The sequence below is a fragment of the Nansenia antarctica genome (assembly GCF_963989245.1).
Source record: "Nansenia antarctica genome assembly, chromosome: 9".
NCBI classification, from domain to species: Eukaryota; Metazoa; Chordata; class Actinopteri; order Argentiniformes; family Microstomatidae; genus Nansenia; species Nansenia antarctica.
The window spans coordinates 9,381,456-9,395,096 of NC_137679.1; the positions used below are offsets into that span (position 1 = coordinate 9,381,456).

At 43.4% G+C, this 13,641-nt stretch overlaps 1 protein-coding gene across 1 annotated transcript in view; it reads right to left on the reverse strand.

The window, feature by feature from the left end:
• The window catches only part of LOC308165092 (neuron navigator 2-like), a gene marked incomplete at its 3' end in the record, with an annotated part of 50,608 nt that extends 38,082 nt beyond the window's left edge, over window positions 1–12,526 (reverse strand). Inside the window, exon 1 of the mRNA XM_080539190.1 lies at window positions 12,410–12,526. Coding sequence (XP_080395316.1) covers window positions 12,410–12,505 — 96 coding nt within the window. The 5' untranslated portion in view covers window positions 12,506–12,526. The remainder of the gene's footprint in view (window positions 1–12,409) is intronic.
• Between the last annotated feature and the right edge of the window lie 1,115 nt (window positions 12,527–13,641).

Below are 13,641 nucleotides of genomic sequence, written 5' to 3' on the forward strand. Positions count from 1 at the left end.
CTCTCTCCATCACCCCCTCTCCCTCGCCCCCCCCCGCCCCTCTCTCCTCTCTCACATTTCCTGAAAATTACAAAAGAGTTGAAGTAAAGGTTGAGTGAGGGAATGTCTGCAACAAGACAAGTCTGTGTGGACGTTACGAGCAGTTTCACTGTGAACTAATGGGTAACCCAGAACTGCCACTGTCGTTGAGTCAATTGAATGAAGGTAGCTGAAGCAACTAAAACGAGTTATCTTTACTCACTGAGCACAGTGATCATGGCCACGATAGCTAACCCAACATTGCGTACGAAGAAAAAAGCCATTGAGGAATATTCGGTCAGACTTTCACAGTGCTCGCTTAGTGGGAGAACGCCTTCACCGGTATTTTTGGGTCACACCAAACGTGACTCACATTGTCACACACCCTTGGCTAAGGAACAACATTAAAAAAAAAAAGCTCTCACCAGAACCCCTAGAGACACACACGACACCTCTCCCTCTTTCTCACTCACAAGTGGACAAACGACGGGCACTCAGGGCACTCCGGGGTCTCTCTCTCTCTCTCTCTCTCTCTCTCTCTCTCTCTCTCTCTCTCTCTCTCTCTCTCTCTCTCTCTCTCTCTCTCTCTCTCTCTCTCTCTCTCTCTCTCTCTCTCTCTCTCTCTCTCTCTCTCTCTCTCTCTCTCTCTCTCTCTCTCTCTCTCTCTCTCTCTCTCTCTCTCTCTCTCTCTCTCTCTCTCTCTCTCTCTCTCTCTCTCTCTCTCTCTCTCTCTCTCTCTCTCCATTTAAATGTTTTGCATTTAGCAGACACCTTTATCCAAAGTGACTTAGAACAATAGTGATCTATCCATCAGTCATAACAAGAAAAAGGCAATCTATGCTAGGGCCAGGGGCTTGTAGACTTTGAACACATTCTACACAGCAATATCTTGATAGTGTAGAAGTGTATAGTAGTTCTCCTTACAAGGAATATGGAAATATTGGAGTCAGCGGTCGAAAAAGTCGAAACATTCCCCCAAAATGTGAAGTGACAGGGCAAGGTGTGAGGTGAGACACGTCTCTATACTGAAGGCGAGGGGAGAGGGGCACAGCCTTGGCATGACCTGCCTACCTCGACACCAGTCTGCTCTGATCACATCACAACAGCCTGGCGCTACAGAGCTCACACAGCTCAGCCCAGAGGTAGAGACAGAGGGAAAGAAAAGGAGTAACAGAGAGAGAGAAAGGAATATGAAGATCACCAGGATAGTCCATTTCCATGAGTTTAACTATCCTGCCCTGAGAGAGAGAGAGAGAGAGAGAGAGAGAGAGAGAGAGAGAGAGAGAGAGAGAGAGAGAGAGAGAGAGAGAGAGAGAGAGAGAGAGAGAGAGATCTGTAAAGGCCTCTACGTAACCCCATAGGGGACATGTAACCTATAAGGATTCCTTGTAACATTTACTTTACCAGAAGACAATGGCAGTACATGGGGAATAGTACATTCTGCATTTTCAGATTTGAACAATTCAGATATTTGTCTTTGCATATCAATTTACATGAGAGAACATTCCCTAAATAGAATAGGAAAATGTCATTATGGTATTTTTAATGTCATTACATTGTAGCAGAAAGATGCAAGTGAATTATTGGGGGTTTTCCCAAACAAAATAAGCAAAACCATGTTAATTGTCTCCTCAAAAGGCTAATTATGCTGTCAATAAGGGAAGACCACGTTAAACCGTTGGAGTAAAGCAGCCAGATTCAAGTGTTACAATATAACAGAGATACAGCTAAAATGGCCTACCTACTCTAAGAAGAAAGCTTGTAGCTTTGGTCATATTCAAGTATTTGACCAAATCAGGCTTATGGAATTGAGAAAAAGTTCTAGAATTAAGAACATCCCTGTAGAAGACCTCAATAGAACATCTCCATGAACCAGAACAATCGGACCAGTGGAACAGATCCAACATCCAACCTCCAGGCTCTGTTTCTGGGAGAGTAGGTCAGCCTACGACTGCAGTAGCGGTGTCCAGTGCAGCTGGACCAGGGATTACAGCCTCCTGGGCCCGGAGTAGGCAAGCAGTTATGTCAATGCTAGGTCATATAGCCAACACCACAGATGACCAGACATAACATGAGCCAATCTAGTAGATTATAGCCCTAATCCACGGTCCTTCTGACACTCACACTGCAAAAACTCAGTTCTCGAAAACAAGAAAAAAGCTGTAAAATGGGGGACATATTACTTAAAATAAGCAAAATATCTGCCGACACTTATATCCACTTCACTCAATTTCACCCAAGATTTTTTCCAAAACGAGTGAAAGATGTCTTAAAACTACTGCCGTAAGACAAAAAACAAGCATATTTTGCCCTGATTTAAGCTATTTAATTTGACTTCGATTTACTTTTTGCAGTGCAGGCCCTGATCCCCGAATGTGGGTGGCTTCCTGGTTCCTACCCCTCCCTCCCAGCAAAACACAGACTATAATATTATAATATAGTGTTTGTGTATATGAGGTTTGACAGGTAATGAAGGTACAGTATGGTGTGAACACAAACATAGTCTTGCAGCCCCACACTCAGGAACGTGAGGAGGCTAGATAGTGAGAGTTAACATTAAAAAGACCATAAACTCATTTAACCACTGTGCTGTTATGTTTTATCTCTCTGGAAGGTAGATAATGTCATATAATATAGCGTCTGTGGGGATATATTGTGTTATTTTTACAGGTGAGATGATCTTGCCTGTGTACCTTTGGCAAGGAGCCAGTGGATAAGATACTGTTATGTTCTAAGATCATAGATAAGATACTGATAAGCTTAGGCTTCATCCTACTCCCTTTCAAACAGTGATACCTGTATTTTTCGTTATTAGTTCTTCGTTTGTATTTTTTCCAAACAAATCATGTTCGAAATAAAGATTCATTCATTCATTCATTCATACTAATGTTCTAGCAATAGGCAACACTCCATTCAACCAGTGGCAAGGCAGTGTGAGTGAGTAAAGGGTTAACGACGGTACCCGCTCAGCCTGCTCCGCCTGCCTCCACCTGTCCCTCTCAGAGCTCAAAGCTTCCCGAGCCGCCGTGGTCAGTGATGTCCAGCTGACAGCCTCCTGCCAGAGAGAACCATGAGGAGAGGAGAGGAGCTGAGGAATTGGGGATTAGCCTGTTACACTGAAACTCTTGGCTGACATCACTGCCAGCGTCTGCCTAGCACTCAGGCATACAGACAGTAGACTCACTGGTGGTGATGACTGCATCAGGGTTCTGGCTAAGACTGGCAGACGACTAGTCTAGTCTATCTTGTAATACTGTATGTTCTTGCGATATTATGCAACCTACACAGGAACGCGCACACTCACACACACACAGAACAGCTGGTCAATAGGCCACAACCCCTCTGTGCTAATCTCCTGCAGTAGAGAAAGGAGGAGACTGATTTGCATGACAAGAGGAGAGAGAGCGGGAGAGAGACAGGAAGAATGAGAGCGTGGAGAGAGAGAGAGAGAGGGGAGGAGGATAGAGGCCACAGACAGAGTAAATGAGTACTGAAGGATGGCTGGCTGGCTGGCTGGCTGGCTGGCTGGCACACATAGGAGCTATCAAGTTCCTGCAACGGTTTCACTTGAAATCGTATGAGGAAGTCCACAACACCCCAAGCCTTCCTATTGTTACGCAGACAGACAGCCACTGTGAGAAACCGAAAAATCTCCGATGTTTTAAAGTTGAAAACATCTATTCCGTAATCACTGTTCACTGTATGTACTGTTTGACTGAAGAACACTCCCGTTAAACCATAGCCCGTCCAGTGGGAGCCAACCATCACGGCGCAACTGCATGAGCAAGCCCGACTGAATTTACGACGACATAATCATGCGAATATGGGCTTCACTACTCTCGTTGCAATATTCATAGAGATGATGTCACTCTACAATGTTCCCGCCGCTCTGCTCTCTTCCGTGGCGAGGCTGAGGCTTCCCTCTCGTCAAAGCTGTAAATGGAGGTCAGCGCTAAAGTGACAAGAGTACTGTTCCGCCTGTAGGGAGGAAAATTGTAGCTGCCTCGCTAACACAGCCGGAAGGAATGACAAGACTGTGTGTGATAACCGAGTCTGACCTCACCCCTCTAGAATTCTAACAGGCGAGACCGAGAGTGGTTACCGGTTCGTGTACAGGGAATACTACTACTGTATATTGCATTACTTTGAGTCATCTTTCGGATGGGACACCTACACTGCTCATCTATTGTACTGGAGTAATGGGGAACTCTAAGGCAAAGGCAGGAGGCGAGCTTACGAAGGGAATTGTCATCACACCTGAATAATCAGGTACAAGTACAGGGACTTCACCCTGATTCACATTGCTGAGCCGAACAGAGCTGAGCTGTTACTGGGATGAGTTTGTTATGTGGCAGCCAACGCCCTCCCGACATTTAAACAGGCCCTCACAAACCCACCTCTTCAAGCTCGCCTTCACCAGTTAACCTTCTCCCCCTCCCCTTCCCATGTGTCCCCAGCACTACCTTAATTAGGCCCCTATACTTTCTTTTATTTACTTTTTGTTTCTTTTTATTGTTACTACTCGATCTTCTCAGTTTGTAAAGCGTCTTTGAGTGTCTAGAACAGCGCTATATAAAGTCTAATGTATTATTATTATTATTATTATTATCCACTGTACAGTAGTTGCCGGTGCTGGACAGTGCTGGAAAGGACAATGTGAAAGGAAATTGTCTGAGCCAGCACAGGGTGCTTTGGGTCAGCCCTACAGTAGTGTGTCCTAAAGCAAATGACTGTTGTAGCGCTATGACGTGGCATGACTTTACCCATAAGTCTCTGCTTTCCATTCCTGACTTCGTTTCCCCACTATCTGTGGGGGGATTTCAGGTTCACCAGGATGTCACAATTAAATTATTTCTGGTCTCAAGATGGACATAATCATTCGTTAATACCCTGTTACCACCTTAATTGGCTCCTGCTAGTCATCAATAACCCCCAACCTAGCAGGCATCCTCCACTAGCACAGAATGGACAGGGCGAGATGAGAGGCAGGGGGAAAGGTTGAAACAAGGGAGACCTCTGTAAGGATGACGTTGTGTATTGGAGTATGAAGCCGGGATTAAAAGCCTCCACTATCTTATTTCAGGTTACGGAGGGCAGGAAATATGAGCGTTACATAACGGTAACAACGCACAACAAAGACAAGCTGCGCTTCACCACACAGTTAGGTGTAAGTTAAGTAAGCGGAACTGAGGAAAAAGCTTTTCTTGAAAGCAGGTGTGTTCAAGGTGTAGCCAGGCATCGTTTTTCCGTGCAGATGTGGGTGAGGAGTCCAGGGCTCTACATTTCTCTTCGTCACCATCTTGCCCCGGTGATCTGACCAGATCCTCCTCGACATCTGGCGACGAGAGTTTAGTTTCCATCGCTGCAGCAATCCTACCCAGGTACAGTAACTCTGGTCAGGCCCATCTGGTATCAGCTGGTTTGCCTCACTGCTTTTCTAAATCTGACACCAAGTTTCCAGTTTTATCGTTACGTCTCATGACACAAGTATAAGAGAGTCAACGTCGGAGGCTTCAGTTCCTCGACAATGTCCTCTCTCCGGTCCTGTCTGGTCTTCAAAACACTTCACAATTGCACTACCATATTTTCTTATGTCTTATTTTGCACTTTTAACCTATGCACTTTATTTTCTACTGCACCGATGTATGTCCCGATGGTCACATACTCATTGTTTGATGTCCTATTGTATTCTGTTGTGATGTTGCCCATTATTCTTTATTTTTATTTTTATCTATTGTACGATTTTATGTCATAAAGAACTACGGATGCAAATGAGCTCACAGCTAAATCCGGCATATTTACTGTCACCATACTTTGTAAAAGTGACTGTTCATTAACGTGCACTGTCCTGACTAAATAAAGATCTCTATCTATCTATCTATCTATCTATCTATCTACAATAACATCATACAATACAAACACATGCAGGAAGGGCTTTGGATGAGATTATATCAATGGGTTTGAGTCACATGAGGATACAGTATAACAGGCCAGGGATCTGACTCATACAATGTGATTGATAAGTTTGCTTATATTTGCTGATCACTCACCATTGGTGCTAAAGCCAGAGTGAAAGTGAACCTCAGAAGAGGAAATCAATTAAGCACAAATTAATTCATTCACATGATGCTACTTACCCTTTGCAGTGAGATGGTCAGCTATAAATATTAATGATATTCCAAAGACTGCGGGCTAATAGATTAGCTTTGGGTATGTGCCAAACTGGTTCTTTAGGATTTAGGAATTAAATCACCATCTGGGAACAGGCATGAGGCTTCACCACCAACCAATAGGGTGGCGGCATGTTTCTTGTCTTTCTTGTATTATTTGTTTTTAATGCAAATGATCAGCCATATTTCCATATGAGATGTTCGTTTTTGTATCACATTTGTGACACGGTCTGGTGAGAAGGGTCTCATGCCGGCAATTCTCAAGTCGCGCAAATGCCCAAAAAGCTTCTTAAAAAATTAAAAATAAAGCATAAACGAAAGTTTAAGTGTTGATGTGCCCACTCGATATAACAAACAACAGTTTTAGGATAAATAATTACTTAGAATTTGTGGATTGGATTCACTGCATCGTCTGCCATAAGCTACTGGGTAATTTGCCTTCAGGAACAGATATTTAAATTCTACTTCTTGAATCAGAAACCCTCATGAAAATAGTGATTATTGAGTTCGTAGTCACTACGGTTTAGACTTACAGCTCAGGTTTCAGACAAAAGACACACAGTACATCATTCAATAATCAGAAAATCAATGATGTCAATAACAATCCTTAAAATGGCCATTTTACCTTTAATGGAATCGTGTGCCGCCACTGGCACTTAGATGAAAAGCTGTTTTTTACGATCACTATTACTGAAGAGTGACTACAAGACTTTCTGGAGACAAAGAGTTATATAGCCTAGCACTCAGATAATGTAGCTTTCCTCCCCGGTGAATAGCCTACATCAGTAGTCAGACACCCTGCTTCCTAAACCACGTCAATACCAGCACATTATAAAGAGAAGAAAGTACTCTAATATGTTGTCAATAAGTTGGGGGCGGGTACAAGATCGTGGCGCGGTTAAAATACATATTTCAGAACACTTAGAATTGTTAAGGGCTCTGCACACAGCGTGCGATTTCTGTTGCGCGTCAACATTCCATTTTGAAGTTTGAATGGAAGTCTATGAGAACATCGCATCGCAATGCACACGGCCCCGATTTTAATCGCACAGCGAAAATTCGATTCCATTCATTTTGAATGGGACAAAGCACACGGCGTGCGAGTTTTGTCGCACTGTCAAATTTGTGCTTTTTCCCATTCAAAATGAATGGAATCGAATTTTCGCCGTGCGATTAAAATCGGGGCCGTGTGTGTTGAAATGCGATGTTCTCATAGACTTCCATTCAAACTTCAAAATGGAATGTTGATGCGCAACAGAAATCGCACGCTGTGTGCAGAGCCCTTTACACTGTCCATTTAGTTGTAATACCATAAAGCTGTCACTGGTGAAGGTACCAAGATAAACCTAAAAAAAGACCACCGAATGAAGTGTTTCTTGTAGGATCGTTAGCGGAACCTCATTACATGATGATGATGTAACCCACCTCTTCAAGCTCGCCGTCACCAGTTAACCCTCTCCCCCTCCCCTTCCCATGTGTCCCCAGCACTACCTCAATTAGGCCCCTATACTTTCTTCTATTTACCTTTTGTTTCTTTCTATTATTACTACTCGATCTTTTCAATTTGTAAAGCGTCTTTGAGTGTCTAGAAAAGCTCTATATAAGTCTAATGTATTACTATTATTATGATGATGAGGATGAACATTTTTCTTTACAGCAAAGCATAGTAAAGCATAGTATAATCTGAGGCCCTTTAGAGGGAAGGCCAGACAGGTCTACGTCGGCAGGTTCGCCTGGGTAAGCAGGGACTGCCCTGTTCCCCCTCTCTATCACCCCTGGCTCTCTTCATCTCACCCCTATCTCCCTGCTCCTTCAAGCAGAAGTACCACCTGCTGAGAAACACCCAGAATGCATCTCCATTACCTAAACATTTGAATTCCGATTTACGTCACTCAGCATTATAAGCATGTACCAGAAGACTAACATTATAAATTAACCAAACTACTCATCAAACATTAAATCGATATATACCATCACAGAGACGTCAAAGCTACTGTATTTCTATTAAAAGGTGGTTTAGAATAGATAAGAAATTATTTCTCTGGAATCCCTGACTCAAAACACAGTCAAACAGCATAATGAAACAACACAATTTTCAGCATTTCATTTCATAATAAATCATTCAAATTCATAACATACATGGGTATACAAACACTAGGAATGCCCAAGCTGTCCTCCTTTAATAAAGCCATGCACAGGCTTTACTCAACAGAGTGTTGCCAGTGACAGCTTGGACCCTCTGTGAGAGGAGACCAGTGTGGGGGGGGGTACAACTGTAGGATTGGGGGGAAGAATCTATCACACTCTTTCTCTCTCAATGATCTGATCTGGCCATAGCAGTGCTCCTCTGAAAACAGCACAATCCTCAACCTCAGTACAGAGAAGAAAGAAAGAGAGACAGAGATTGCCGTAGTGGCAGATGGAACAGAGGTCTCTGTAGGAGGAAGTCCTGATTGCAAACAGCGCCCCGAGTCTCCATCCTCCAGTCTGCCTTCCTCTCCATTCCACAGCGTACATTCAGTGGCCTGCTTGCTCCGGCCTCTCTGTGCCTTACAGTCAGTACTCAAGGTGTAAAAGAAAATCAGGTGGGATGGTGGATTTTATCATATGGGGAAAATGTTTGCATCCCCACAGCGTCAGTGACTTCAGTGTCAGTGACTTGGTAAAAAATGTCATTGCATGTGTGCGTGCCCCCTCGCCCACAGTATTTTACTCAATATGCGCAAAACTAAATGTTGAAATAGCAGTAACACCACGTTCATTGATAAAAATGACATAAGGGATGGAAAGGGGGGGATGGCAGTTTTAGAAGGAGGATGATTTTGACCGTTTTTATTTCAGGGGGGATGCCATCCCCCCCTCATCCCCCCTCAACTCGAGTGCTGCTTACACTGGCCCCAGGAGAAGCCTCAGTTACAATGACTTCATGGTTATCCCTGCCCTCTGTGTGTGCCTTACAACTGAAGCATTGATGAGAGACGCATGATTTGTAGCCTTTTTTTTAAAATGTATTGAATAAATCCAAATGTAGGGAATTAGAGAAAGCGGGAAAGGTAAATTAAAGTTTTCATCAATCAATCACACCATTTCCCTAGAAACTCAAAAGGCTATCACTATATATTTGCCTGAGTGGATGAATGGATGATAACGTAACACAATATGTTCATGTCTACATTTACACTGAAAAAAGACAGGCATTGATAAATGACACCTACTAAGCTCCCTACTGTACTTTCGAAAGACACGTGTACAAAGATCCACTGCATCTCCATTTAAAAACAAAATCTATATACACCACTCCTTTGCCCTTTGCATGGGAACTTTACATGTCATCTAAATACAACTAAGCTAGCCACAAAACTGGAGGATCGTTCGTATTGAAGAGTCTACGATAATACGATACGATGATTGAATAGAAATAAACAAATCTGACCATCCGTCTTAAACGGTACTCCTCCTAAAATGGTTACAACAACAGCCAAAAGAGGGATATCAAAATGAAAAAAAGCCTAATACTTGTTAAGGAACCTAATGCTGTTCACCTAATATCACAAAGTTAGCTAAAGCTCTAAAACCCTGGCTGAGTCGTAGTAGAGCCTAATGTCTTCTGACAACATCACTTGATGGCCTTCCATAACTCTAGACGTTCCACTATTCTCTCCAGGCCCTGTAAACTGATTAGGTTCACAGGCTACGGCTAATCTAGCTGACAGGACCCTAGTCCACGCACAAGTCCTCCACTCATCCATGGGAAAGTTACCCGGGCAGCGCGGGGAGGAGGAGACGCAAGCCAACACTTGAGATCAGCACGGGACATCACATCCACTTAAAGTTCACCCCACTGCCCTGGTTGTAAGTACTTGTAGTACAGTGTTGAAAAGAATGAAACCAAAGTATTCTACAGACAGTACAGTACACTATCCGATCAGGAAAACAGCCCTGACCCTAACACAATGTGATACTGAGTCTGTAACAACTTTCTACGTCTCAAAGACAGTGGCAAAAAGTGACAAGCGACACTCGAATTCAGGGGTACACGGCTAACACACAGAGGCGTTGTGAAAAAAGAGTACAACAGCCAATCGAACACGACTATTCAATAGTCTTACTACAGCTATATGCAGCACGATATTAAATCTACTAGGCCACTTCACTGTGCGTTTGTATGTAGCCAATGGCTGTAAAAGATGAATTACTTACCGACAATTATGGTGCGCTGGGAGAATCACTGGTCTCTGAGATGTTGAGTTGTTTTTCCATTAATTAATGATACTACCATCATCACAATCAGAGATGTGCAACTCACTGCTCCTTGACCGTATACATTATTTAACAAGAGGAGGGGGGGGGTTATTTGAGGTTTAGGTCTGTGTGTGTTCTAACTCCCTTCACTTGCCTTGTACCTTAGTCTGAACAAAACCCAAACTGGGATATGATCAACTCCAGCCCATGAAGTTATAAAAACCCACCTGAGCTAAAAAAAAACAAAAAACAGGATCATTTCAATAAACATTGGGGCAAAGGAGAGCCAACGGAGAAGCAGAGGGGGTAATTAGGTAGGACGATTAGGACGAAGCAATTAGGTTGACATAAGGCGTGAGTGAGTGTGAATGAGCTTCTGTGTTAGGACTCAACTCTGAGCGCCTCTCTGTTCAAAGGGGAGAGACTTTCGCTGGGCTAGTCATTAGACCCAATCCCACGGATTTATCAAGGCAAATTAGCTAATCTCTACGACAGCCCTACAGTTCAGCGTTCGAGACCATAGCCAAGCGTGACCAATATGATGCTGGCCCAGCTGCCAGCCGTGGGAGGGATGAGGCGGTGGGGGCCGTGAGGGGGACACCCCCAGTCACTAGAACCCCGGCAGGCCCACGTACAACATCCTGGTTTCCAAAAAAGCTAACAGATGGGGGGACGTGGTCCCCCAATAACAAGCTCTCTCATAAAACATGCATAAGCAACTTTGCATACAGTATGTATGCACATTGTATAGACACGTATGCAGAAGCTCAGGCTACATTTGTTATTATGGACAATAGCTGTTCAATAGCATTTCAAGATTTCTTTTAATCACATGTACTTTTACAGTCGCGTCACTCAACCTGTTCCATCCGATTCAGTTTCAAACTTAAATAAATGAAGTCTATGTGCCGACATATCAACACAAGGTGCGAGTTTTAAGAGCAACTCTGAGCTCCTCGTTTGAGTCATGATGAACTCAACAACCCTACCCTAAAATAGGGCTTGAGGTCAGTTAGTTATGGCACCAATTAGCAATGAGCAAAGATGTGATGAGACATAGATAATTCAATGGGAGTTTAGAATACCGCAACTAGCATTTGCATGATGTCCAGTGCACTTTCGGGCCGTTTACTAAAACTCTGGTTAAAGACCCAAAAAAATCATGATGTAGATTATTCTTTTAGTTTAGCGTTTCTTTGCTCAGTTCAGGTCCCTTTAGACTTTGACCTTCGTTAATGTCATCCCTGGCTGAGGCCATGGCAGTGGGACTCCTCTTAAAAGAAGTAGAAGCCGCACACTCTAGTTCCAGATGCGAAAAGAGTCGATTTTAATTGACAACGGTTTCGGCCGTAGCCTTTGTCAAGTCTTACAAACAACATAGTGCACGACAGCCATTAAATAGACAGGTAGGCTAGATTGAATATGTAACACCTGATGAGTTGTCAATTAAAATCTACTCGTTTTGCATCTGGAACTAGAGTGTGCAGCTTCTACTTCTTTTAATAGTATTCTGCTCTGTCGCCAGCACCTAGTTTTCTGCAGTGTGGGTTCTCTTCTTTTTCAATTACAGGGTTCCTACAAGTTTCAACAAGTCAAATTTAATACCTTTTTGGTCCTTTTTTAGACCTCTTTGAATATAATTTTTGACCTATTCGCGACACCATATGAGAGCTTTTTGTCATCCTCGAGGTGATGAAATTAGGAATTTCACTGTCATACAGACAAATAAGTCTGAAGGATAATTCATATAAAATAAATAAATCCAATAATTACTCAAAAGTAAATTTATTAACATTAACACTTAACTGTAGAAAGAGTTTTTAAGACCTAGCACCTCATTCTTTAGACCCAATAAAATAAAATAAAAACCTTCCATTTAAGCTCTTTTTAGGCCTTATAAATCAGATTGCTGGATCTTAGACTTTAAGGCTTTTTAAGACCAGCGCGGGAACCCTGCAATTAAGTGGGACTCCTCTTACCTTCCTCTGGTCGTCCAGCGCGTGTGCGACAGTCTTCCTCCTCTGATGATGATGATGATGGTGGCTCTGGGTCGCCTCCGCAGCCCCTGGTTCCATCTCACTCCTTCTCTTCTCTTTATCCCCAGCTCCGTAGTATCACCCAGCATACACAATAATCCCTGAGGGAGAGGAGAATGATCCCCCTGATCCTTCACATGTGATTCTGTACTTCCCCTTCCTTCCTCCCGCAAGACTTGGGTTGATCAACCTCTTCCCCCGAGGGATGATCATTCAGAATGGACAGCTCTTGACTTCCATCTCAGGAGCTTAGCGCCAGTCAGATACTTCCTCTCTCTGCTCCTCAGCCGCCCAGTTCAGACGGGATGCTCTGATGAGGGTCTTAAAGGGGTCATCTGTAATAGGTACATCACCTTTTTGGACTTTTTAAATGAATTATTATATAAGGCCTTGATTCTTGAAGAAGATAACTTCTCAGAAATGCCTCATGAGATTAGTTCAAGTGTCTTACCCCATCAGAACCCAACATAGATGCTGGTTTTACTCCATTGTTTTGCAATTGTAAACAAACACTGTACAGTTTCAAAACACGGATAAAACTATCATCTTGATCCGTCGCTCTGTCTACGCAATTGAGAGTGCATTTCTCCAGCCCGATCTTTCATCTGTTTAAAAAAAAAAGTGGTGGGGGAGCCTGCTTTGTTATAGTTAAGTTTGAAATATAGATTGCACTTTTTAAGAACAAAAACCAAACCAATCCTGGCCATTGGTCTGGCGGGCAGAGATACGTTACATGAAGACTTTCTCCTCCTCAGGCCCAACTCTGCAGTATCCAATATAATTACACAGTAATCCCTGAGGGAGAGAGGGATCCTTGAAATCCGGATCCTTTACACATGACACTTCCCTTCCCTGTTGTGTTTGGAGGCTGTGCCGGTGTCAGTCAGGTGGTGTGGTCAAGCATAGTGTCTACCCACGCCTACAGTAGAGTGTATCATCATGTAATGTCTGCCTGGTAAGGTACAAGTGGTAGGGTTAAGGTCTGGTAAGGTTACAGTCTGTTCAGAGAGACCAGGTAAGGTTAGAGTCTGGTATGGTTAACCTGTTATGGTTTACCTGGTACGGTTAAGAGTGTGGTAAAAAGAGCAGGTCAACCACAGCTCTGTGTTTTCAGTCTCAGCCCAGGAGTGGGATGCAGCAACAAGGGACACTGGTTCTGGGGTCCTGTCTGGTGC